This window comes from Schistocerca cancellata, chromosome 2, assembly GCF_023864275.1.
Source record: "Schistocerca cancellata isolate TAMUIC-IGC-003103 chromosome 2, iqSchCanc2.1, whole genome shotgun sequence".
Taxonomy (NCBI): domain Eukaryota; kingdom Metazoa; phylum Arthropoda; class Insecta; order Orthoptera; family Acrididae; genus Schistocerca; species Schistocerca cancellata.
This window is the reverse complement of record NC_064627.1, coordinates 1,057,160,254-1,057,185,807: the sequence shown is the minus strand read 5'-3', so window position 1 is coordinate 1,057,185,807 and position 25,554 is coordinate 1,057,160,254. Positions and strand designations below refer to the sequence as shown.

Here is a 25,554-nt window from a genome sequence, read left to right as displayed (position 1 = left end):
TGGTCTGTTCCGTACTGAAAGATAACTTTTCACATTGCCCTGTGATATGCAGATGACTCGTGGAGTGTGAAAGGAGAAACTTCTTGAAGAAAATGTTGCTCCATTATGGAAACTAGTCCAGAAAAACCAGTGTGTGTCATATTTGTGGAGATATCATGTGCAAATCCCTAATTCCCAGTGCTCTGCAACACCACATTGATGTAAAAAATTGTTCTTTGTGGGTACTAAAATCTTATAAAGAGGATCTGATGGCACATTGTGTGTAGTGATTCAAAGAAACTGTCAAATATTTTAAACTGTTGTGTTTCAGCATGTAAGCAGAATGTTTACATATCACAAAAATTGTATTTAATTTCCAAGCTGTTCCAACGGAATCACTGAACAAAGTGTGCATGTTTGATTTGATCATTCACTCACTCATTTACTCATCCGTCACATTCTGTAGAATGTTTGAAGGTGAGGAAATGATTACTATAATGAATTTATTGAAATCTTTCACCCCCCCCCCCCCCCCCTTACACACACACACACACACACACACACACACCTTGACAGTGACAGTGAATGACAACCTGAAGTTCCAAGGGCACTGTAAACTATGTGTTTAAGGATGAAACATTTTTAAATATTTATGTTAATCCTTTATACAAATTTGATATCGGCATTTTAAAACTGCAGTAAATTGCAAAGTCCTGGAGCAATCTCCCACCAACCATGATACTGTCATATGTAATGATGCCCTGCTTCCACAGCCACGGATTTGAATAAAATGTTGTAGAGAAAGATAGATTGCTACTTACTGTAAAGAAGACACATTAAGTTGTAGACAGGCATGATTAAAAGACACTCACATGTAGCTTTCAGTCACAGCCTTCGTCAGTAAACACACACACACACACTCACTTATACACATACATGTGTGTGTGTGTGTGTGTGTGTGTGTGTGTGTGTGTGTGTGTGTGTGTGTGTGTGTGCGTGTGCGTGTGTCGCTCTTTACTGATGAAGGCTGCAGCTGAAACCTACAAGTGAGTGTCTTTTAATTGTGCCTGTCTGCAACTTCGTGTGTCTTTTTTTATGGTGAGCAGCAATCTATCTTTTTTCCTAGATTGTTGATATTCCTACCTGGACTTTCCATTGTTTGAATGAAAGGTTGGTTAGTTTATGCAGATGAGGATTGATGTGTTTCTAGGGGACAGTGAATGTGCCTAGTAAAATATACAATTTTCACCCCTTGGAACAATGTTTGATGTTTTATTTTCTTGATTTAAAAGCAGCATTTTGTGTTGTGTCAAGTGCTGTAAAAATTAAAACAAATTGATCTGTATTTCAGTATTTTGCGAGTTCTGTCCCTAAAAGTTCACAGTTCTACTGCATTCTAACTACTCACTGCCATAAAAAAGTGAAACAACATTAATTTCTGTGTAATGAACCTGAGCTGACGATTGAAAATTCTTGCCAGACCAGGAGTCAGACCCTGATTTCCCACTTATTGTAAGCATTATATTTAACCATTATACTGCCCCAAACACACCTCGACTCTTGACTCAAACTTTCATTGTCACTAATATTGCCACCTACAGTAGTGCTTAGGCAGCCATGTGATTGAAGTGACTTCTTGAGACAAGGAGGAAATGTGAATTTTCACCTTGGCAGTCACACCTTTGTGAGTATATTTGAAAACTGTTTCACTAAGGAAACAGTGAAACATAATTGGAAGAACCCATCTAAAAATCCATGGCTTACTGAAGGGATAAAAATACCTTGTAAACAGAAAAGGGAAATGTATCTTATAGCTAGAAGGGCTAATGATCCACAAACAGCCAAACATTATGAAAACTACTGCACTGTAGTAAGAAAAGTTATTAAAAAGTACAGAAGTGTGTGCATTAGACTGGGATTAGTACCTCGATAATAAAATTAATACATTTTGGAATACTGGTAAAAGGGAAACAGGGTAACTTAGAACACGAGAAGGCTGTGTTTCTATTGAACTCAGTGAAAAGTTTGTTAACAAAAAGTCAGAATAAAAATAATTAATAATCATTTTTAAGTGTTGTAGAGAAAATAGGATCCAGCTGTTCATTAGAACATGCAAGGCTGCATATGGAATAGGTAAAACCTATGCAATTTGATAAAATTGGAATTCAATCCACCCCTGCTACTGAATTCACTCAAAAGTAAAAGCTTGCGTGGAATTGGTTGTATTTCCAACAGAAGACTTAAAGCTTGTTTTCAAAAGACAAGTGGGATTCTCAACTATGTATTTAGTAGTTCATTGAAACAGGGCACTTTCCAGATAGACTGAAATATGCTATCATGAAACCATTGCAGTAAAAAGGGGATAGGTCTAATGCTAACAGCTAACGCCCACTCTCACTTCTGACAGCTTCATCCAAAATTCTTGAAAAAATAATGTATCAAGACTAGCTTCACATATTTGTGAAAATGAAGTACTAACAGGATGTCAGTTTGAGTTTCAGAAAGCCTTTTCAACAGAAAATGCCATATATGCTTTCATTGATCAAATATTAAATGCTCTGAAAAACTGATCATCACCCATTGGGATATTTTGTGATCTCTCAAAGGATTTTGACTGTGTAACAATATTCACCATATAATGGAGATGCTGAGTCACAGATAGGCACAACAAAAAGACTGTCACAAATAAGCTTTCAGCCAGCAAGGCCTTCGCCGAAAATAACACACACACACACACACACACACACACACACACACACACACACACACACACAAACACGCGCGCGCGCGCAAACGCAACTCACACACATACATTCCATCCTGGATTTTCCCTTGTTTGATTTTGACTGTTTGAATCACAAAATTCTTTTATATAAGCTTAATTATTGTGGTATGAGTGGGACAGTGTACAAATGGTTTAATTCATATTTAGCTGGAAGAATGCAGAAGGTTGAAATTAACTGTACAGGTCGTCTGCAAAAATTGGCAGAGTCCTCTAACTGGGGAGCTATCAAGAATGGTGTCCCACAAGGTACAGTTTTTTTTTTTGGGGGGGGGGGGGATTCCTTATTGTTCTTAATATATATTAATGACTTGCCACTCTATATTCATAAAGATATAAAGCAAGTTCTTTTTGCTGATGAACAAGTATACTAAGCACACCCAACAAACAAAAATTAGCCGAGGAAATTGTAAATGTCATCTTTCAGAAAATCTAGTTTGCAAATGGACACACACAAAATTTTGAGAAAACTCAGTATATACAATTTTGTACAGTAAATGGTAGTATAACACCATTGATAAATAAGGACTTTGAACAGAAGTGTGTTGCTAAGGCAGAATACTCAAAATTTCTGGGTGTGTGCATTGATGAGAAATTAAATTTGTGATGAAGCAAGCTGGGATCTCTTTACTTACTCTCTTGTTTTGTCATCTGACTCCTTAAATTCATTTTGTTTTCATTTTTGCCTAATACCATTAACATGCATGAGTATAATCTGCATTTCCATAAAAGAGAAAGGTTGGCCCTCAGTCTTAAAAAATGTAGCACCAGGTCTAATTATGTGCTTAGTTTTGTGTATGTAATTTATTTCATACTTTATTTTTACCATTCCTAGTTAATACCTTTGTTATAGGATGAAATCAATAATTGTTTTGTGACTTAGATTCTATTGTTGACTTACAAACAATTATAAATTGTGTACTAATTATAAACATTTGGAAGACATACTAGTAGTATTCTTATAGTATTTATTTGGCTCTATTTGAAAACATATTAGCAAAGCCACCCCTTAATTAATTTCAAAATAATTACCATGTTTGTCAAAAGCATTGTTTATGTAACTATGTCTGTTCATTTCATTACTTAAACAAATGATTTGGCGGAACCTTTGTGGAAGAAGAAACTGTTAAAAAGAAGGAATTTTTCGATGGATCCAGTTAATTGAATGAGTTATGTTTTAATTGTAATTTCTGTAACTTAAGCATTGAACAATGTACAGTTTCAGTGCCTATTATTGTGAGGATATATAAAGGACAGATTTTTGGTCTAGAGGCAGTCAGTCAACAGTCAATTTTCAGAGGGGAATAATATACTGTTTCAAGTAACAACAATGCATCAACTTAACAATGGAATTAGTGTAACACAAATAGGCCATGCGTTAAAAAAATGACAGTGTATGTTCAATTTATTTGAGAAATAGTGTCACACGTACTAAATTATTTTGCAAGAACTGTGAACTCTGTGGTTGGGTTTTTACTGCTTGTAGATGTTCAACAGCAAATTTGTAGCAGTGTGTGATGTTTGCCTGCACACTATGAATGAGGCTTATCAAACTTTACCAATAGTGAAGTGGCCATATAACTGTGTAATATTGGGGGTTGTGAACAGTGAAGGGGTGTGCAACTGTTGGCTACGTGATTTAAAGTAGTCAGTGTTGAACTTCTATCCCCCTCCCATTTTTCAGCCAGTATAACATTGCAGTATGTCGACACCGAAGACTATCAATGAAGAAATAAAGCAGGCGAACATCACAAATTGGAAGAAACAATTAGGTTCAGCTTCTTATGCTACTAGGGTTATTGTAAATTTTGGCGATAGACATACCAGTAGATTAGCCTACTATACCTATTTTCATTCACTGCTTTCATATGGCATCATATTTTGGGGTAATTCATCGTTAAGAGAAATGTATTCATTGCACGAAAGCATATAATCAGAATATTATCTGGAGTGCACCCAAGATCACCTTGCAGACATTTATTTAAGGAACTTAGGATGCTCAAGAACCTTCGCAATACGTATATTCACTTATGAAATTTGTTCTTAATAACTCATTCCAGTTCAAAAATAATAATGAAGTGCATAGCTATGACACTAGAAGAAAGGATAATCTTCACTATTCTGCGTTAAATCTGACTTTGGTACAGAAAGGGGTAAATTATGCTGCCGCAAAAATCTTTGGTAATTTGCCAAATAGCATTAAAAGTCTGATAGATAGCCAATCAACATTTAAAAACAAATTGAAAGAATTTCTGAGTGTCAACTCCTTCTATTTAATAAATGCATTTTTAGATATGAAGTAGTAAAACAAATTTTATATATATGTGTATAAATAAATGAAAACTTATGTTAAACTGTCATATTCCACATAATTATGAAATGTCATTTTCACAATGTGTGGTACAAGAATGTGATGTAATGTCATGTAGGTTCAGTGCATTTGAACACATTGCAGTGACATCATTTCATGTAACAGCATCTTCATCAATTTCACAACCATCTATCAGTTATTTCATTGTAGCGCAGTTAATTCATTTCATTAATGTCTCTCTCTCTCTCTCTCTCTCTCTCTCTCTCTCTCTCTCTCTCTCTCTCTCTCTCTCCCTCTCTTTTTTCCTTAAAGTTATTTATACATTTTATTTTTTACTGTAAGGTGTCGACGGTCAGTCATAGCATCACATTTCGATGAGACGTGGGAACCAGAACATTGCAGGGCTATGTGTGATCACTGCAGATCTCCACGGGAATCTAAGGAGATTGATATCACAAAATATTGCAGACAGCTGTATCAAATATTGCAAAATGCCGCTAAGGGTGATGTTAAACTTACAGGTAAAGCATAGTAATTATGTTTAGGAATGATATATTTGGACTGCTTAAATAATCTTTGTTCATGTAGCATGTGAAGTTTTGTTGGCAGAGGCGTACTGAAATGTCTGTGTTCGCCTGTAAAATGAAATATGTTGGCTGCAATCTGTGGTACTGTTAGGGAAGGAAACTGATTCCACTTGTAATAGGAAATGTATTACTTAGTAACGTATTTTAATTCTGTTTCCAGCTTGCATACACGCTCATGCATACCCACTTCTCTCTCTCTCTCTCTCTCTCTCTCTCTCTCTCTCTCTCTCTGTGTGTGTGCATGCGTGCATGTGTGTGTGTGTGTGTGTGTGTGTGTGTGTGTTGGTTTACAGAGTATAGATGTAGAAGTAGATACAAATATAGATTTTCTTGACTGGACAGGTGTGCACAGACGTCCTTGTTGGCAGGTAATGCTAAGTTTTGGGACAATGTTCTTGTCACAGTGAGATGCTCAACACTTTTCTAATATGGTGAGTACTTGTCATTTTGCTCGTAATTATCCCTTTTTCATAAAAATTAAGCACCCATGAATTTTAAAATTTCCCCAGTGAATCAATGCTCAAACAAATTTCAGGCTTGCAGCCGATTGTTGTTGAATTCATCGCACGATATTTTGACTGGGCACCTACCAGTCATCTTCAAGTGACCCATCAAAGACTGGTGAAGACTTGCTCTTCCACCGTATACATCATGCAGTGGGTATTCCGCACGTGTATCAAAATTCAAGTTGGCTGATGGACCTCACATTCCGGCAACAATGCCCTGGCTGTTGGAACTGCGGAATTTAGCTGTCCACTGTGTTATCTGTCACCGCAGCCATTGGTGCACTCTGTTGACATTAATTTGAACAAATTGTGGAGATGATGGGGTTCCATGAACTCCCCAACTGATAGCTGATATCACAGTTCATCAGATTTTCTGCCAGGTGAATTTCCACTGATTTTTTAATGTTGGAGCCCCAAAACCACACACACTGTGAAAGAATGCTGCACTGAGCATCAACATTGCACGCACCTTTTGCATACAATCAAGTCCGCTATTGCTGAACACTGTCTTTCGACTGGACAGTCAGTGGGGTATGATTAAACGCAGATTCTGAACAAAGCAACATGTTTTTGGGATTACATTATTGAAGAATCTGTGGAAATATGCTGGAGGAAAATCTGATGAACCGTGATAACATCTAACAGTTGGACAGTGCATGGAAACCCATCATCTCCATGATTTATTCTAATTGAAAATGACAGAGTGTGTGAATAGCCACGGTGAGTGGTAAAGCAGAGCACAGCTGAGTTCCACAGTTCACCAGTGAGGTGCTGCCCCTGGGAAGTGCGGTCTGTCTGTCAACTTTAATTTTGTCGAATGCACGGGATACACACAACACTATATAGGGTGAAACGGAACAAGTCTTTGATGGCTCATCTGAAGATGTCTGGCAGGTGCTCAGTTGAAATATCTACTTCTACATCTACATCTACATCTACATCCACACTCCGCAAGCCACCCGATTGTGTGTGGCAGAGGGTACCTTGAGTACCTCTGTAGGTTCTCCTTTCTATTCCAGTCTCGTATTGTTCATGGGAAGAAAGATCGTTGGTATGCCTCTGTGTGGTCTCTAATATCTCTGATTTTATCCTCATGGTCTCTTCCCGAGATATACGTAGGAGGGAGCAATATACTGCTTGACTCCTCGGTAAAGGTATGTTTTCAAAACTTCCACAAAAGCCCATACCGAGGTACTGAGCATCTCTCTTGCAGAGTCTTCCACTGGAGTTTATGTATCATATCTGTAATGACTTATTCTGTAACGAAGCGCGCTGCCCTCTGTTGGATCTTCTCTCTCTCTTCTATCAACCCTATCTGGTACGGATCCCACACCGGTGAGCAGTATTCAAGCAGTTGGCGAACAAGTGTACAGTAACCTACTCCCTTTGTTTTTGGACTGCATTTCCTTAGGATTTGTCCAATGAATCTCAGTCTGCCATCTGCTTTACCAATGATTGATTTTATAAGGTCATTCCATTTTAAATCACTCCTAATGCCTTCTCCCAGGTAATTTATGGAATTAACTGCTTCCAGTTGCTGACCTGCTATATTGTAGCAAAATGATAAAGGATCTTTCTTTCTATGTATTCGCAGCACATTGCACTTGTCTACATTGAGATTCAATTGCCATTCCCTGCGCCATGCGTCAATTCGTTGCAGATCCACCTGGATTTCAGTACAATTTTCCATTGTTACAACCTCTTGACATACTACAGTGTCATCCGCAAAAAGCCTCAGTGAACTTCTAATGTTATCCACAATGTCATTTATATATATTGTGAATAGCAACGGTCCTACGACGCTCCCCTGTGGCACACCTTAAATCACTATTACTTCAGAAGACTTCTCTCCATTGAGAATGACATGCTGTGTTCTGTTATCTAGGAACTCTTCAATCCAATCACACAATTGGTCTGATAGTCCATATGCTCTTACTTTGTTCATTAAACGAGTGTGGGGAACTGTATCAAATGCCTTGCAGAAGTCAAGAAACATGGCATCTACCTGGGAACCCGTGTCTATGGCCCTCTGAGTCTCATGGACGAACAGCACGAGCTGGGTTTCACATGACCGTCTTTTTCGAAACCCATGCTGATTCCTACAGAGTAGATTTCTAGTCCCCAGAGAAGTCATTATACTTGAACGTAATACGTGTTCCAAAATTCTGCAACTAATCGACGTCAGAGAAATAGGTCTATAGTTTTGCACATCTGTTCGACATCCGTTCTTGAAAACGGGGATGAGCTGTGCCCTTTTCCAATCATTTGGAGCACTATGCTCTTCTAGAGACCTACGGTACACTGCTGCAAGAAGGGGGGCAAGTTCCTTCGCATACTCTGTGTAAAATCGAACTGGTATCCCATCAGGTCCAGTTTTGCTATCCCTCTGTCATCTGTTTTGATATCTACCATTTTGTCATCTGTGCAATAATCTAGAGAAGGAACTACAGTGCAGTCTTCCTCTGTGAAACAGCTTTGGAAAAAGACATTTAGTATTTTGGCCTTTAGTCTGTCATCCTCTGTTTCAGTACCATTTTGGTCACAGAGTGTCTGGACATTTTGTTTTGATCCACCTACCGCTTTGACATAAGACCAAAATTTCTTAGGATTTTCTGCCAAGTCAATACATAGAACTGTACTTTTGAATTCGTCGAACCCCTCCCCTATAGCCCTCCTCACATTACTTTTTGCTTTGTGTAATTTTTGTTTGTCTGCGCAAGGCTTTGGCTATGTTTATGTTTGCTGTGAAGTTCCCTTTGCTTCCGTGGCAGTTTTCTAACTCGGTTGTTGTACCACGGTGGCTCTTTTCCAACTGTTATGATCTTGCTTGGCATATACTCAACTAACGCATATTGTACGATGGTTTTGAACTTTGTCCACTGATCCTCAACACTATCTCCACTTGAGATAAAACTTTTATGTTGAGCCATCAAGTACTCTGAAATCTGCTTTTTGTCACTTTTGTTAAACAGAAAAATCTTCCTACCTTTTTTAATATTTCTTTTTACGGCTGAAATCACTGATGCTGTAACCGCTTTATCGTTGCTGATTCCCTGTTTTGCGTTAATTGTTTCAAATAGTTCGGGTCTGTTTGTATTCAGAAGCTCTAATATGTTATCGCCACAAGTCAGTTCTCTGTTTAATTGCTCAAGGTAGTTTTCAGGTAATGCACTTAAAAAAATTTCACTGGATTCTTTGTTCCTGCCACCCATTATAAACATTTGAGTCTCCCAGTTTATATATGGTAAAGTAAAATCTCCACCCAAAACTATAACATGTTCCGGAAATCTCAAAATATTTTCCAAATTTTCCTTCAGATGTTCTGCCACAACAGCTGCTGAGCTGAAGGGCCTATAGAGACATCCAATTACCATGTTTGAGCCTGCTTTAACTGTGACCTTCACCCAAATTATTTCACATTTCGGGTCTCTGTCAATTTCCTTTGATACTATTGCACTTTTTATCACTATGAACACGCGTCCCCCTTCACTGTCCAGCCTGTCTCTGCCATATACATTCCAATCAGAGTTAAGAATTTCATTACTATTTACATCTGGTTTCAGCCAACTTTCTGTCCCTAGTACTACGTGGGCATTGTGACCGTTTATTAATGAGAGCAGATCTGTGACCTTTCTATAGATGCTCCTGCAGTTTACTATTACCACATTAATATTGTCATTCCCTGTTGCGTTTCGCCTACTGCTACCTTGTCGTGTCTCAGGAGGTGTCTTGTCGGGCCTAGGGAGGGAATTCTCTAACCTAAAAAACCCACATGTGCACTCCACACATACTCCACTACCCTTTTAGCCGCTTCCTGAGTGTAGTGTGTGCCTGACCTATTCAGGGGGATCCTACATTTCTCCACCCGATAGCGGAGGTCGAGAAATTTTCAGCCCAGATCTCCACAGAATCGTCTGAGCCTCTGGTTTAAGCCTTCCACTCGGCTCCAAACCAGAGGACCAAGATAGGTTCTGGGAACGACACTACAAATACTTAGCTTAGATTCCACACCGCGAGCGACGTTTTCTGCCTTCACCAACTCCACCAACCGCCTGTATGAACTGAGGATGACCTCTGAACCCAGACAGCAGGAGTCATTGGTGCTAACATGAGCACAATTTGCAATTTGCATTCGGGTGCACCCAGTGCTCTCTATCACTGCCGGCAGGGCCTCCTCCACGTCTCGGATGAGACCCCCCAGCAAGCAGACAGAGTGAACACTGGCCTTCTTCCCTGACCTTTCCGCTATTTCCCTAAGGGGCTCTATCACCCGCCTAACATTGGAACTCCCAATCACCAATAAACCCCTCCCCCCCATGTGCCTGCTTGGACCTTCCTGAAGGAGCGACCACATGTCCATTCACAGGCAGAGCGGGTGATGCCACACGGCCAGCCTCCACATTGATCCTCCGCCTCGTGCGACGTGAATGCCGTTGAACCCGCCACTTCCCTTGGGGAGAGGGTGTCCCAACCGCGTCCGGTACCCGCGTAGATGTCTCGACAGCAGGGACTGTGGGTGAAGCGTGTAACACCGGGGTGTACCATGCGACGCACAAGACTCCCCACTGCCGCTACACTACGAGGCAGCAGCCTGAAACGGCTGACCGCGGCCATCAGCATGCTCAGCTGTTCGCGAACAGTGGCCAGCTCCTCCTGCGTCCGTACGCAGCAGTCACACATCCTATCCATCCTAAGAAATCAACAATTTACTTTAGAGAGTTAAGTAATCAACTTTTAACTAGACTGCTAATTCACTAAAGGTGGCTGATAGATGACTAAACTGTGGTTACTAGACACTTCTTGTTGGAAATAATGAAAATAAGCACTAACTGTCTCTGGACTGTATTCAAAACAAACACGAAATCTGTGGAACACTATTACTAGTACTCGAAAATTAAAGCTTCCTAAAAGCAAAAACACACAGAAAGAGAAGTGACAAGTAAGAAAAACACAGTTATTACTTAAATTTACGTAGCTTGCTGCACAGGAGATGTGAAGCAGATGGCAGTTACGACAACACTCATGAATTAAACGAGACTGCCTACAAGCCGGAAATTTGTTTGAACGATTAAGTACCCAATAGCAAATGTCAGCATGTTGTAGTTTAAAACATGAAAGCTATCAACAAAAGGATATGAATACGTGGTTTGGCAAACATACGATTGTTGCATTCTTCAGGCAGCCAAATCCTCTCCTAATTGTGTGATGTGAAGTTCAGTCTGTATCTGAAACTATCAAATAATTTGGCTGTAAACTGCTGTTCCATCTGAGATGCGTTGGACTTCCCGTATGGTCAATCCAGAACAGAAGGGTGATACCAAATGTGTTATAACCTTTAATGCACTAATAAACTGCGTGGATACACAAACGTAGAAACAATAATGGGTTTCGTGCTACCAACTCCGTAGCTGTCACTCAACTGCCGTGCCGTGACATGCGGCTGGCGCCGTTCATAGCTAGGTGGCGCTCCCGCGCTCAGCCGGGCTGCGGAGCGCCTCTATCGCCGTGTTTGCGTACTGACGTAGCGGCACTTTTAAATCTCGTGGCACTGTCACAACACTTTTCCCCCCTTGAAACAAAAAGACACTCACTTCCTGGGAGACACGGACAGTGCGGAGACATCCATGGCCTCTTGGGAGACCCCGAGAAGATCCCGCGGAGAAACACGAGAATATGGTCGAAAATGTCCAGGACGGAAGTTTGTGCGTGGAACGTGCCTCCTGGACGAGATGATGGGTGAAAACTCCGGAGCAGCATCCATAGGTGTCGTGGACCTGGGGGTGTGCTCCAGCGAGATGGGTCCCGGAGAAGGCGGCGTCGCGACTGGGGCCGGTTCCGGCGTACTCAGAAGCGGCAGCGACGTTGGCTGCAGCGACACGCACGGGAGACCGGCAGCCGCGACAGGACTGGCGTCTCGGGCTGGTGGAGGCGAAAGAAGGGGCGGTGGCACCGGCGTGGCCACCACTCATGGGCGCATCTGGTCGTAATGACGAACAACCGTGCCGTCGTCCGTACGTATTTCACAAAGCCGGCGGCCGCGAAGAGCCTTGACCACCCCTGGAATCCATTTAGGGCGAGATCCATACCCTCGTGCCCACACGTCGGCGCCTACCGAGTATTTTCCCGCACCAGGGGACACAGGACTAGGCCTGACAGGGTGAAGCAGGTGCAGTAGAGTGCGCGGTTGGCGGCCATGCAAGAGTTCAGCAGGGCTGCGATCACCCAGAGGCGTGAAGCGATAAGAACTCAGAAATTGCAACAGAGCGTCATCGGTAGAAAAATCAGTAAGGAATTTTTTCATCTGGCTTTTGAAAGTGCGGACAAGGCGCTCGACCTCCCCATTCGATTGGGGATGGAAAGGCGGTGCTGTAACATGATGAATCCCTTGTCCAGTACAAAAATCACGGAAGGCCTGCGAAGAGAACTGAGGGCCGTTGTCCATGACAATCGTGGAGGGAAGACCTTCTAGCGCAAAGATTTTGGACAAAGCCAGCGTCGTCGCCGCAGTGGTGGGCGACGGACATCGAACCACTAACGGAAACTTCGAGAAAGCGTCAATCAACAGGAGCCAATAAGTGCCTAGGAATGGGCCGGCAAAGTCAGCGTGCACCTTTTCCCATGGCTGCGCCGGATCAGGCCACGGAGAGGTCATTGTACGGGGTGCAGCCAGTTGTTGAGCACACTGACCACACGCAGCGACCATATGGGAGATGTCCGAATCGATACCGGGCCAATAAACATGCCGGCGGGCCAGGGACTTAGTCCGAGAAATCCCCCAATGGCCTTCATGCAATAGTTTGAGAACATCTTTGCGAAGAGAAGCTGGCACCACGACCCATGGAGATGCGCCATCCGTGGCCAGAAGAACAACACCCTCACGAACAGACAGACGAAGGCGCAAGGCATGGTAGTTGCGAAGGGGATCCGATGCCCGGCCCTTGGTCCTGTCCGGCCAACCCTGTTGAACAAAACCGATCACCCGACGCAGGACCGGGTCCCGCGCAGTAGCCGACGCGACCTGCGAACCAGTAAGCGGAAAACCCTCAACCGCACGACGTTCTTCCTCATCAATGTGGGAACAGAGTAGTTCATCTCGATCAAAAACCGGGTCGGGGCCCATCGGCAAACGCGACAACGTGTCAGCGTTGGCGTGCTGGGCCGTGGGGCGATAGTGAATCTCATAGTGAAAACGAGACAAGTATAAGGCCCAACGTTGCAGGCGGTGAGCCGCCTTATCCGGAAGCGACGCCGAAGGGCTGAACAGAGAGACCAGCGGCTTGTGGTCGGTGATGAGGTGAAACTTAGAACCATACAAAAAAACGCTGAACTTTTTTAGAGCATAAATGATAGCGAGCGCCTCCTTTTCGATTTGAGAGTAACGCCGTTGGGCATCGTTGAGGGTCTTTGAAGCATAGGCGATGGGTCGTTCCGACCCATCCTCATACCGATGGGTGAGAACAGCCCCTAGGCCATACTGTGATGCGTCAGTCGCCAGAACCAAGTGCTGACCCGGACGGAAAGTGGCAAGACAAGGCGCCGACTGCAAGTGAGCCTTCAGGCGAACAAAAGCCTGCTCACATTCGTCGGACCAACAGAAAGGAACGTTTTTGCGTAACAGCTGATGCAGAGGATGAGCCACCGCCGCCGCGGATGGAATGAATTTGTGATAATAAGCAATCTTGCCTAGAAACGCCTGAAGTTCTTTGACCGTAGACGGCCGGGGGAGAGCGGTGATGGCCGCAACGTGCTGACGAGAGGACGTATACCTTCACGGGACAAGTGGAAACCAAGATACACAATGGAGGGTTGGAAGAACTGTGACTTGTCCAGATTGCACTTCAACCCAGCCAAATGCAGAACCCGAAATAATGAGCGCAAATTGCGAAGGTGCTCCTCAGTGGAGGCCCCGGTGACAACAATGTCATCCAGGTAGTTGATGCAGCCAGGAACGGAAGCCGTGAGCTGTTCCAAAAACCGCTGAAAAATGGCCGGCGCACTAGCGACACCAAATGGTAACCGCTGGTACTGATACAACCCACAAGGAGTGTTGATGACGAGAAATTCCTTGGAAGACGCATCCAACGGCAACTGATGGTACGCCTCCGACAAGTCAGGTTTGGAAAAGAACTGGCCCCCAGCGAGCTTGGTAAATAACTCCTCAGGACGGGGAAGAGGATAAGTGTCAATGAGGCTCTGAGCGTTGACAGTGGCTTTAAAATCGTCACACAATTGCAGACTCCCGTTGAGTTTAGAAACCACCACGATTGGCGATGCCTATTCGCTGGAGGTAACAGGAAGGAGAATCCCTGAAGCTGTCAACCTGTCTATCTCAGCCTTGACAGGTGCACGCAATGCCATCGGAATAGGGCGTGCCCGGAAAAACTTAGGGCGAGCTGTAGGTTTAAGAGTAATGTGGGCTTCAAAATCCTTGGCACGACCCAGACCAGCAGAGAACACGGACGAGAATTCAGAACACAACCCATCCAGCTGTTGATACGGAATATCCTCAGATATGAGGTGCACATCATCATCAATGGAGAACCCAAACAACTGGAAAGCATCATAACCGAACAGATTTTCAGTGCCCGCATGATCCACCACATAAAACGTGAGGGGCCGAACAACAGACTTGTAAGCAATGGAAGCATCAAACTGGCCAACGATAGGAATTTTCTGTTTATTATAAGTTCTCAGATTTCGCGTAACTGGAGACAAGGGAGGGGAGCCCAACTCCAAATACGTGCGAGAATTAATGAGAGTTACTGCAGAGCCAGTGTCCACTTGCATGCGAATGTCTTTATCCAGAACACGAACAGTAACAAACAACTTATTTGTTTGAGAAAGCACACAGTTAACATCCATGTCCGATGCCTCGTCATCGGCGACAGGAACGTGAGGGGACTGACACACAGAAGCAATGTGGCCTTTTTTCCTACATGAATTACACGTGGCCCAACGTTTTGGGCACGCGGCCCTGTCATGCTGTACGAAACAACGTGGACAAGAAGGAAGGGCTGAACGAAACTGTTTCTGTGGTTGCTGTTTTCGCTGCGAGCGTTGCGGCCCAACGCGACGTTGTTTACGCGAGTGAACCGCCGCCACATCATCGTCCTCCTGGGAAACAGGCAAATTGTCCGTGTCGAAAGTTGACTGTACAGCGCCCACATCACACCACGCGTCTATTTGCGCGCCAGCAGCGTGAGACACTTCAAAGGATTGAGCGATGCTTAGAACTTCCGACAACGACGGGTTTGGCAGTTGTAGGGCACGTTGCCGAACTTCTTTATCAGGAGCAAGCCGTAGAATAGCATCCCTAACCATTGAATCAGCATAAGACTCATGATGAGTGTCCGTGACAAACTGACATTTCCTACTCAGACCGTGGAGTTCCGCCGCCCAAGCCCGGTAAGATTGATGGGGCTGTTTACGACACCGGTAGAACGCCACGCGGGCGGCAACGACGTGGGTGTTTTTTCGGTAATAGTTAGACAATAAGTCACACATTTCTTGGAAGGACAGAGAGGCAGGTTCCCGCAGAGGGGCTAACTGAGATAGCAGCTGATAGATCCGTGGGGAAATCCAAGATAGAAATAATGACTTACACATCGGGGCGTCGACAACGCCGAAAGCCAAGAAGTGTTGCCGCAAACGCTTCTCATAATCCTCCCAGTCTTCAGCGGCCTCGTCGTAAGGAGGGAATGGAGGCGGAGAAGAGGACGACAGACGATGAGTAAGCGATGTCGACAACGCCTGAATAGCAGCCGTCAGCTGTGTTTGTTGTGCCTGAATAGCAGCCGTCAACTGTGTTTGTTGTTCAATGAGTGCTTGCATAAGCTGTTCCATGTCTGCCCAGACACGAACGCGCAATACTCCAACGCTGGAAAAAAAATATCCCATCCTCGTCGCCAAAAAGTGTTATAACCTTTAATGCACTAATAAACTGCGTGGATACACAAACGTAGAAACAATAGTGGGTTTTGTGCTACCAACTCCGTAGCTGTCACTCAACTGCTGTGCCGTGACATGCGGCCGGCGCCGTTCATAGGTAGGTGGCGCTCCCACGCTCAGCCGGGCTGCGGAGCGCCTCTATCGCCGTGTTTGCGTACTGACGTAGCGGCACTTTTAAATCTCGTGGCACTGTCACAACAAAATGCACAACTATTTATAAAATTAAGAATGTTAATTGCAAAATACCTCATTTGCCCAGGATTGTCCTCAAATGTTGTCTGCAGCAGCAAGGAGAAAACATTTGGGGTCACACTGTTTCCGTGGCCAGGGTAGAAATTGATGATGTTAATTCACCACGTTCTGTTAACTGAATCTTCCATCAGTTCTTGGTAGAACAACATTATAATCAATGAAAAGCACTAGTTTGCTTTTGTTCTAAAGTATTAATTTTCTTGTGTTTACTGGTTTTCGGATTACAAGGCCATCTTCAGACATTTACTGAATTTTGTCACCAAAGAAGCTACAATGTTTGTAAACACCATTGGAAGAGAAGTTACACATGCAGATTGAAGCAGAAATGTACGGCAAATAACATGTTTGACAGTGTGGTGATAATGCAATGTAAAAAGTAAGTTGAATAGTTAGTAAATAAAAACGGAGTAAACAGGAAAAAACTTTAACACAAAACATGTACAGCAAGCCTTCATAACAGTTTATACTAATAAACAAAACCAATAAAATTAGTACTTGACAAGGCTACTTCAGGAGATATAAAACATGGAGAGTGATACACAAACCAATTAAAAGAAGAAAGTATTACGGATGTAATAACAGAATATACAGTAGAAGAAGAATGGGTAGTTTTGAGAGATGAAATAGTAGAGGTAGCAGAGGATCAAGTAGGTAAAAAGACAAAGGCTAGTAAAAATCCTTGGGTAACAGAAGAGATACTGAATTTAATTGATAAAAGGAGAAAATATAAAAATGCGTTAAATGAAGCAGGCAAAAAGGAATACAAATGTCTCAAAAATGAGATCGACAGCAAGTGCCAAATGGCTAAGCAGGGACGGCTAGAGGACAAATTTAATGATGTAGATGTGCATACCCCTAGGGGTAAGATAGATACTGCCTACAGGAAAATTAAAGAGACCTTTGGAGAAAAGAGAACTACTTGCATGAATACCAAGAGCTCAGATTGAAACCCAGTTCTAAGCAAAGAAGGGAAAACAGAAAGGTGGAAGGGTCTATACAAGGGCGATGTTCTTGAGGACAAATTTATAGAAATGGAAGAGAATGTAGATGAAGATGAAATAGGAGTTATGATACTACGTGAAGAGTTTGACAGAGCACTGAAAGACCTAAGTCAAAACAAGGCCCCAGGAGTAGACAACATTCCATTAGAACTATTGACAGCCTTGGGATAGCCAGGCCTAACAAAACTCTACCATCTAGTGAGCAAGATGTATGAGACAGGTGAAATACCCTCAGACTTCAAGAAGAATATAATAATTCCAATCCCAAAGAAAGCAGGTGTTGACAGATGTGAAAATTACCAAACTATCAGTTTAATAAGCCACGGCTGCAAAATACTAACACATATTCTTTACAGACGAATGGAAATGCTGGTAGAAGTCGACCTCGGGGAAGATCAGTTTGGCTTCTGTAGAAATGTTGGAACACGTGAGGCAATACTGACCCTACGACTTATCTTAGAAAATAGATTGAGGAAAGGCAAGCCTACATTTCCAGCATTTGTAGACTTAGAGAAAGCTTTGGACAATAATACTCTCTTTCAAATTCTGAAGGTGGCAGGGGTAAAATACAGGGAGCAAAAGGCTATTTACAATTTGTACAGAAACCAGATGGCGGTTATGAGAGTCGAGGGGCATGAAAGGGAAGCAGTGGTTGGGAAGGGCATGAGACAGGGTTGTAGCCTATCCCCAATGTTATTCAATCTGTATATTGAGCAAGCAGTAAAGGAAACCAAAGAAAAATTTGGACTAGGAATTAAAATCCATGGAGAAGAAATAAAAACTTTGAGGTTCGCCGATGACATTTTAATTCTGTTAGAGACAGCAAAGTACCTGAAAGAGCAGCTAAACGGAATGGACAGTGTTGTGAAAGGAGGATATAAGATGGCTATCAACAAAAGCAAAACGAGGATAATGGAATGTAGTCAAATTAAATGGGGTGATGCTGCAGGAATTAGATTAGGCAATGAGAGGCTTAAAGTAGTAAATGAGTTTTGCTATTTGGGGAGCAAAATAATTGATGATGGTCAAAGTAGAGATGATATAATATGTAGACTGGCAATAGGAAGGAAAGCATTTCTGAAGAAGAGAAATTTGTTAACATCGAGTATAGATTTAAGTGTGATGAAGTCGTTTCTGAAAGTATTTGTATTGAGTGTAGCCATGAATGGAAGGAAATGTGGACCATAAATACAGGGTGTCTGAAAAGTCTTTCCCTGATTACATAAATTGATAACTCAGGCTAGAAGTAAGATACAAATATGAAACTGGTGTCTAATTGTTTACAAACTATCAAAGTTTTTTTCACACATCAGAAAACTTCCACATGAACACCCTTGGTAACACTTAGCACATCTAGGCGACATTCAATTTCCGTCCACACATTAGCCAACATCACTGGAGGGATCGGTTCAATGACTGTGGTTATCCGTTGTCGCACGGTTTCAAGACCTGGTACACGTGTTCGGTAGACCTCGTCCTTGACATAACCCCATAAAAAGAAGTCTAATGGGGTTATGTCAGGAGAGCGTGGAGGTCAAACCGTTGGCCCATCACGACCAATCCATCACCCAGGAAAGGTCATATCGAGATAGGCACGGACGTCCAAACCCCAATGAGACGGTGCACCGTCTTGCTGAAACAAGACATCGGGGTGATACTGAAGCGGCTGAGGAACAGCATACAGTTGCAACATGTCCAGATACACTGCAGATGTGATGGTAGCCTCAGCAAAGAAGAATGGCCTGATAATTCGATCATGCAATAGCGCGCACCAAACATTCACCTTTGGACTGCCTCTGGTGCACTCCGTGACCTCGCGAGGGGGTTGTGAACCCCAAATGCGCACATTATGGTGAGTCACTACTCCAGTGACAAAAAAGGTCGCTTTGTCGGAAAAGGCAATTCGTCTGAGATAACCATCATCGTCCTCAATATGTGATAGCATTTCAACCGCAAACTCATATCGACGTGTACTGTCATTGGGCAACAAGGCCGGAATGATTTGCACTTTGTATGCACGAAACAATAAACATTTGTGTAAAATGTCATGGAGAGAGATTTTTGGCATCTGTAATTCACGTGAGGCCCTGCGCACCAATTTCTTCGGATTTCGCAGAAAAGACTGCCTTACAGCTTCCACCCTGTCTGCTGAGGTTCTTGGTCGACCAGACCTCGGAAGGTCAGCAACTGATCATGTGTTCTTGAACTTCTCATACCAGGCTTTAATGCTCTTGACATCAAGTGGATTCCTTCCAAATGTCTGGAAGTGTCTCTGCACTGTGGTTGGTGATCGTGTCTCATGGTACCACAGGACACACTGTGCCTTCTCCTGATTGGTTAGCATGGCTTCTTGGGTACTGCACCTCATCCACTACTTACGTACTGCAAATCTAAAACAGAAAAAAAAAATTTGATAGTTGTAAACAGTTTGACACAAGTTTCATATTTGTATCTTACTTCTAGCCTGAGTTATCAATTTATGTAATAAGGGAAAGTCTTTTCGGACACCCTGTAGTTTAGACTAGAAGAGAATAGGAGCTTTCGAAATGTGGTGCTACAGAAGAATGCTGAAGATTAGATGGGTAGATCTCATACGTAATGAGGAGGTATTGAATAGAATTGGAGAGAAGAGAAATTTGTGGCACAACTTGACTAGGAGAAGGGATCGGTTGGTGGGGCATATTCTGAGGCATCAAGGGATCACCAATTTAGTATTGGAGGGCAATGTGGAGGGTAAAAATCATAGAGGGAGACCAAGAGATGAATACACTAAACAGATTCAGAAGGATGTAGGTTGCAGTAGGTACTGGGAGATGAAGCTTGCACAGGATAGAATAGCATTGAGAGCTGCATCAAACCAGTCTCAGGACTGAAGACCACAACAACAACAACAACAACCACAACAACAGAATATACAAGAAACTTAAGCAATATCAATAAGATAAACAGAAGTGAATAAATGCATGAAAATGTAGTGTGAGGGAACATACTGTAAGTGAAATCTTTCAGAGTGTGTTGGTACTGCATTTTAAAAGGTAAAAAAGCTAAAAATATACAAATACAAAAGGAGCGAACAGGAAAAACATTAACAATATACTCAAAACTGTGCCTATATAACAGTTTGTATTAAATAAGTGAACAAAGTAAAATAAAAACTATACACATTCTCGTAGTAATGTGAAAAGTGATAATGGAACAAACAATGCAAAGTCCAGTATGGTCTAATATATTGCTCATATAATAATAGCTAGAAGAATTTACCTCAAATTGGTGCAGGTATTATAATCAACAAACAAATCCTGAAGTAAGACTGAGGAGCAAGCAAAATGGAATACAAGCAGATTGTCTAACCTTCTCAGATGATATTGTGATGTCTTGGAATCATTAGAAGAGGCAGCTAACCCAGTCCACGCAACTCCAGAGAGGAGCAAGTAAAGTAGAGCTACAAATTTCTGTAGAGAAGATGCAGTGTATGGCAGACATCAGAGCAGTTCCTAGGTGGAGGTCAATAGAAGGAAAAAAGATTCAGAAGGGGGCAGAGTTACCTGGGAGAATGGATAGAAACTTTTTTAGTGTAAAAAATAATTACGAACGTTTACAGTAAGAAGACTATTTCAGTCAATGGAAAATTGAGACATTATCATACAGTGATCTGCCCTGAAGTGTTTTAAGTAGCAGGAACTCTTAGCCTAGTAAGAACAGGAGACCAGAATTGGTGGAATGAAAGATTCTCAGGAGGATATCAGGACCTTGAAGAACAGAAGGTGGTCAGTTTAGAAGATGGGCAAACCAAGAACTATGTACCAAGATAGATTGACTGTCTGACATCATCAGGAAAAGGGGCATGTTCTTCAGACAGATCCTTGGAATGGAAGGAATCTGGAAGAAATAGGATTACAGGTACCAGAGATAAACAACATGGTAATTTTTAAATAAAGAATTCAGGCTTTCACATGGTTCGAGAACAGAATCATCATAGACAAAGGAGCAAAGAAGATTGCAAAGTATGAGAATGGAAGAATATTGAACAAGGAGAAATACCGGAAGAAACAAAGCTGATGTGAATTAACAAAGTCCTCAGATGGCCAAAGTAGAAAGAAGAAGTTGGACAACAGGAAATACAAGTTTCTGTATCAGCTGTTACAGAGATGGTTTGAGAAAAATGTTCATGATGTCCATTTACTGTCTGCCTTGGCACCACAATCAAAATTTTTCTGTGCATCAGAAATGGAACTTACCATCTTTTGACTCCCTTTTCACAGTGTAAAACCAAGGAAGAGCTTTTGATTATGTTTATTTATCCCTTGTATGGAATTTGACACACACGTTAATTATGCTGAAAATATGCCCAGCCTCTGATTAAATAAACTGTTTAAGTCTGTTAGCAAGATTTATCAACAGCAATGTTGTTCATTCGGAAATACCTCCCAGGTTTAGTAGCTGACAGCATGGACCAATTGAAAGGAAGCTGCAGTATTTTAACAGATGAATAATTCACGGAAAAACATTTAGCGCTTGGGTGACTTTATAAATGTGTGTAGTATTTTGGAGGTTGTGTTCCAAGAGGCAGCAAACAAATTAAATTTTTTATTGATAAACCACTAATTTTTAATACAGTCTAAGTTGGAAAAATTGTTTAATAGTGCTTGAAAGCATACAATTACAATCCTGTTCTCTCCTCTGTACACATTTAAATAGATATTTTGTGCACTACATGTGAATATGTCTGAGTTGATATATTCATTTGATGTGCTGTTTTTGTAGAATTGAAGGGACTCACAAGTTAACCAATACAAGGATTACCATAGTGATGGAAAAGGTGTTTAATAACAACACTTGTATATTTGTCAAATAGAATAATGTCAAGTTTTACTACAAAACCGACGCTACAGGTGATCAGAGTCACAATAGAGTATGTACTAAGGTTTTCTGTAAATATTTTTGAGGCATATTCATCATATACTGAGTATCATCCGCAACTTTGGAAACACCACCAGCTCAGTATATCTGCCTACCGCAGGTATATGTATCCTTATTCAAAATGAAATCCATTAGCTACATTACGCATGTACTTCCTAGCTCCTAAGAAACCACAGTGCTGCAAATTAATCCTTCACTATTCTATTCCAAATATTTTGACTTTGTATTTCATGTACCAAATGAGGATGTCACTGACCAATAGTGCATTACGCATGTACTTCCTAGCTCCCAAGAAACCACAGTGCTGCAAATTAATCCTTCACTATTCTATTCCAAATATTCTGACTTTGTATTTCATGTACCGAATGAGGATGTCACTGACCAATAGTGCATGTTTTGTAAGTTAACTGACCTTGCTTTTTTAATGTTACCTCATCAGTTTTATCTGTTTAAATGTACATTGACACAATACTCAAAATCTTATTAATAGATACTTCTTTCCCTTCTTGATAGAACAATGTCATATTTAAGGGTGAAAAGCAAATATTGTTTTGGTCAAGAAATATTTAGTATTAACAAGCTTACTAGGCTACCTTGAGGTTCAAGAAATCAAACCTTGAAAGCCATGTATATTAGGAAAAGCACAAAATGTTCGGTTATGACACTGAGAAAGAAAATGTCATACTGACAACTCATAATTCATGTTGTTTGCCAAATATATTTGAATCAGTGGATTTACTTACTATAGAGTGGTACAATGTATAATAGTGGATATACATTGTAATCAAAGTGACCATTATTTATACTTTCATTGTATATATTCTCTTGTGCACATATACTCTCATTCCCAAAGTGATGTAAATGTTGACCAAAAATTTCTTTATATATAGGAGGCACATTTCCATATATTGCACAGGTTGAAGGGAACCTGATGACAATGTAAGGATGTTGTTGTTGTTGTTGTGGGCAGTGGCGGTGATGGCGGTGACGGTGGTGGTGATGGTCTTGAGTTCAAATGCTGATTTGATGGAATCATCAAACTGTTTTCAAACGTTTTTTGAAGGGAAGGAACACAATATTGACAATCTTTGTGATACATAATACAGTTGTCCAATGCATGTCACCTCATCCTGCAGTAATCTTGCTCAGCTTAACAGCTGGTGATTTGATTGCTTTATATGACAAGTCAGTGCATTCAGAACTTTGCAGCCTGTAAACTCATCTGCTTTACTTTCACTGTGCAAATTCTGACATTGCACTCCATCTGGTGGCACATGAAATGATAGGCCAGAGAAGTAGTTGGTTGGCCAGCAAATAAATACCAAACTTGTCGGGTAAAAACAGACTGTATTGTTGAAGCTCTGTGTCTTCCAATTGGTATTCATAGCGTATCATATTCTTAATTAGAGCAATGTGTGTGTAACACCAGAGTTCAGGGAGCCTGCATAGGAGCTACTAATTCAGAGTAGTCATCTTCTCAGTGTGCTCATTACGAAGTTCCAATACTGTTGGGAGATAAAGCAATCAGGCAATCATTAATCTCACACATTTAATGACCTGTACAAAATATTGTGGCATGCTGGACTTTTACATTAAACACCAGGAAATTGAAATACTGACTGGCATACTTCACAAAATGATTTTCCACTCCTGTCACATTTACCCACTCAGTTGCACCCACATGACCATTAGTGATTGTCTAAAACAACACTTAGAATGTCTGCAAAAGTATAGTTAGCATAGCCCTACTTATCATTACAGTGGAGATCAGTGATGCAGTGGAGTGACGTAAGCTTTGTTCATATTTTCTAACAATGTCTAATTCCATAACCATTATCACTATTAAAAATAAATTTAAATTTGCCTGTCAGAATCACTTCCTATGTAATTGAACATTTTTGAATATAGCATTAGTAGTGTGCTGCTTGACACAGGCACACAGATTAAATATCTAGGTTAATGTTGATAAATGATATGAAATGGTACAAGCACATCAGGTTGGTAATGTGGAAGACAAATGGTTGACTTCATTTTATTGGGAGATTTTCTCAAAGTGTAGCTTATCTAAAATGACATGTGTTGACTCTATCAGCTGGTGGGACTATACTAGGCACGGCCTCCACCTCAGCAGGAAAGGGTAGGGAAAACTGTCTGGCCTAATAGCAAATAACTTAAGGGGTGGGGATTGGAGGGGGGGGGGGGGGAGACGGCACTGTCACAAGTGGTAAAGTACCCGTGACAGATAAGCAGCTTTTTAGGGTAGGAAGGGCAGAAACAAAAGATGTTCAGAGACAGGCTGAAAATGACATTCACATTGATAAAACAGGCAACCAGAAAGCAAATTTTGATGTACACAATTCATGCAGAAAGCTTCTTATTGAAACCAGAGACTCTCAAAAATTGACAGGAAAATTACGTTCATCCAGTTGTAATTCAGCTAGTGCACAAAATCAGTTATTGTTATTGCATCAGAATATCCAAGAGCTAAGGGGGTAAGCTTTAATGAGTTGCTTATTTGTGTTGAAGAATTAGAGTTGAGCAAACCAGTTGATATAATCTGCCTAGCTGAACATTACATGACTACTGGTATAGATATGTTAAATGTTACAGGATTCAAGTTAGCTTTTTATTTCTGTAAAGAAAATATGGAGAAAGGGGGAGTTGCCATATTTGTCAGAAAATGTTTTGATTTCAAGAATATTGATATTAATAAAATTTGCTTACAGCAGCACTTTAGAAGCTTGTACAACAGAAGTAGTGTTTCATAATAAGTCCTTCATAATAGTAGGTATATACAGAACACCTTCAGGAAATTTTAACCTCTCCATAAAAAATCTGGAATGTCTGCTGTCCCATCTCATGGGGAAAAACAAGGAAGTAGTGATTGCTGGTGATTGTAATGTGGATTTATTGAAAAGCTCTGTCAGTGAATAATTATTGCAGTCAGTAACACTGTCATTCAATTTAGTTCCTACTGCGAACTTTAATACTAGGATATGTGAATGCTCCAAGACAGCTATTGATAATATCTTTGTAGACAAATCTAGGGAAAAAAGTCATATCACAAAACCAATAGTAAATAGGCTATCTGATCATGACATGCAGCATCTTGTGTTAAATGTTGAAACTTGTCAGAATAAAAAATCTATTAAATCTGAGTAGAGTCAAAAATTGAGAAACTGAGGAAATTGCTCATAGACATGAACTGGATAATGTTTACAATACTTCTGGCTCAAATGGAAAATACATTCATTAATAAAGTTACCTC

The 25,554-nt window shown here is 41.5% G+C and overlaps 1 protein-coding gene across 6 annotated transcripts in view; it reads left to right on the top strand.

Annotated features, from left to right (window-relative positions):
• Positions 1-25,554, top strand: part of LOC126163049 (ATP-dependent DNA helicase Q1-like) — a 143,611-nt gene that overhangs the window by 93,831 nt on the left and 24,226 nt on the right. For all 6 annotated transcript variants that reach the window (XM_049919935.1, XM_049919936.1, XM_049919938.1 and 3 more), the window contains one exon: positions 5,415-5,593. In XM_049919935.1, coding sequence (XP_049775892.1) covers positions 5,415-5,593 — 179 coding nt within the window. The remainder of the gene's footprint in view (positions 1-5,414; positions 5,594-25,554) is intronic.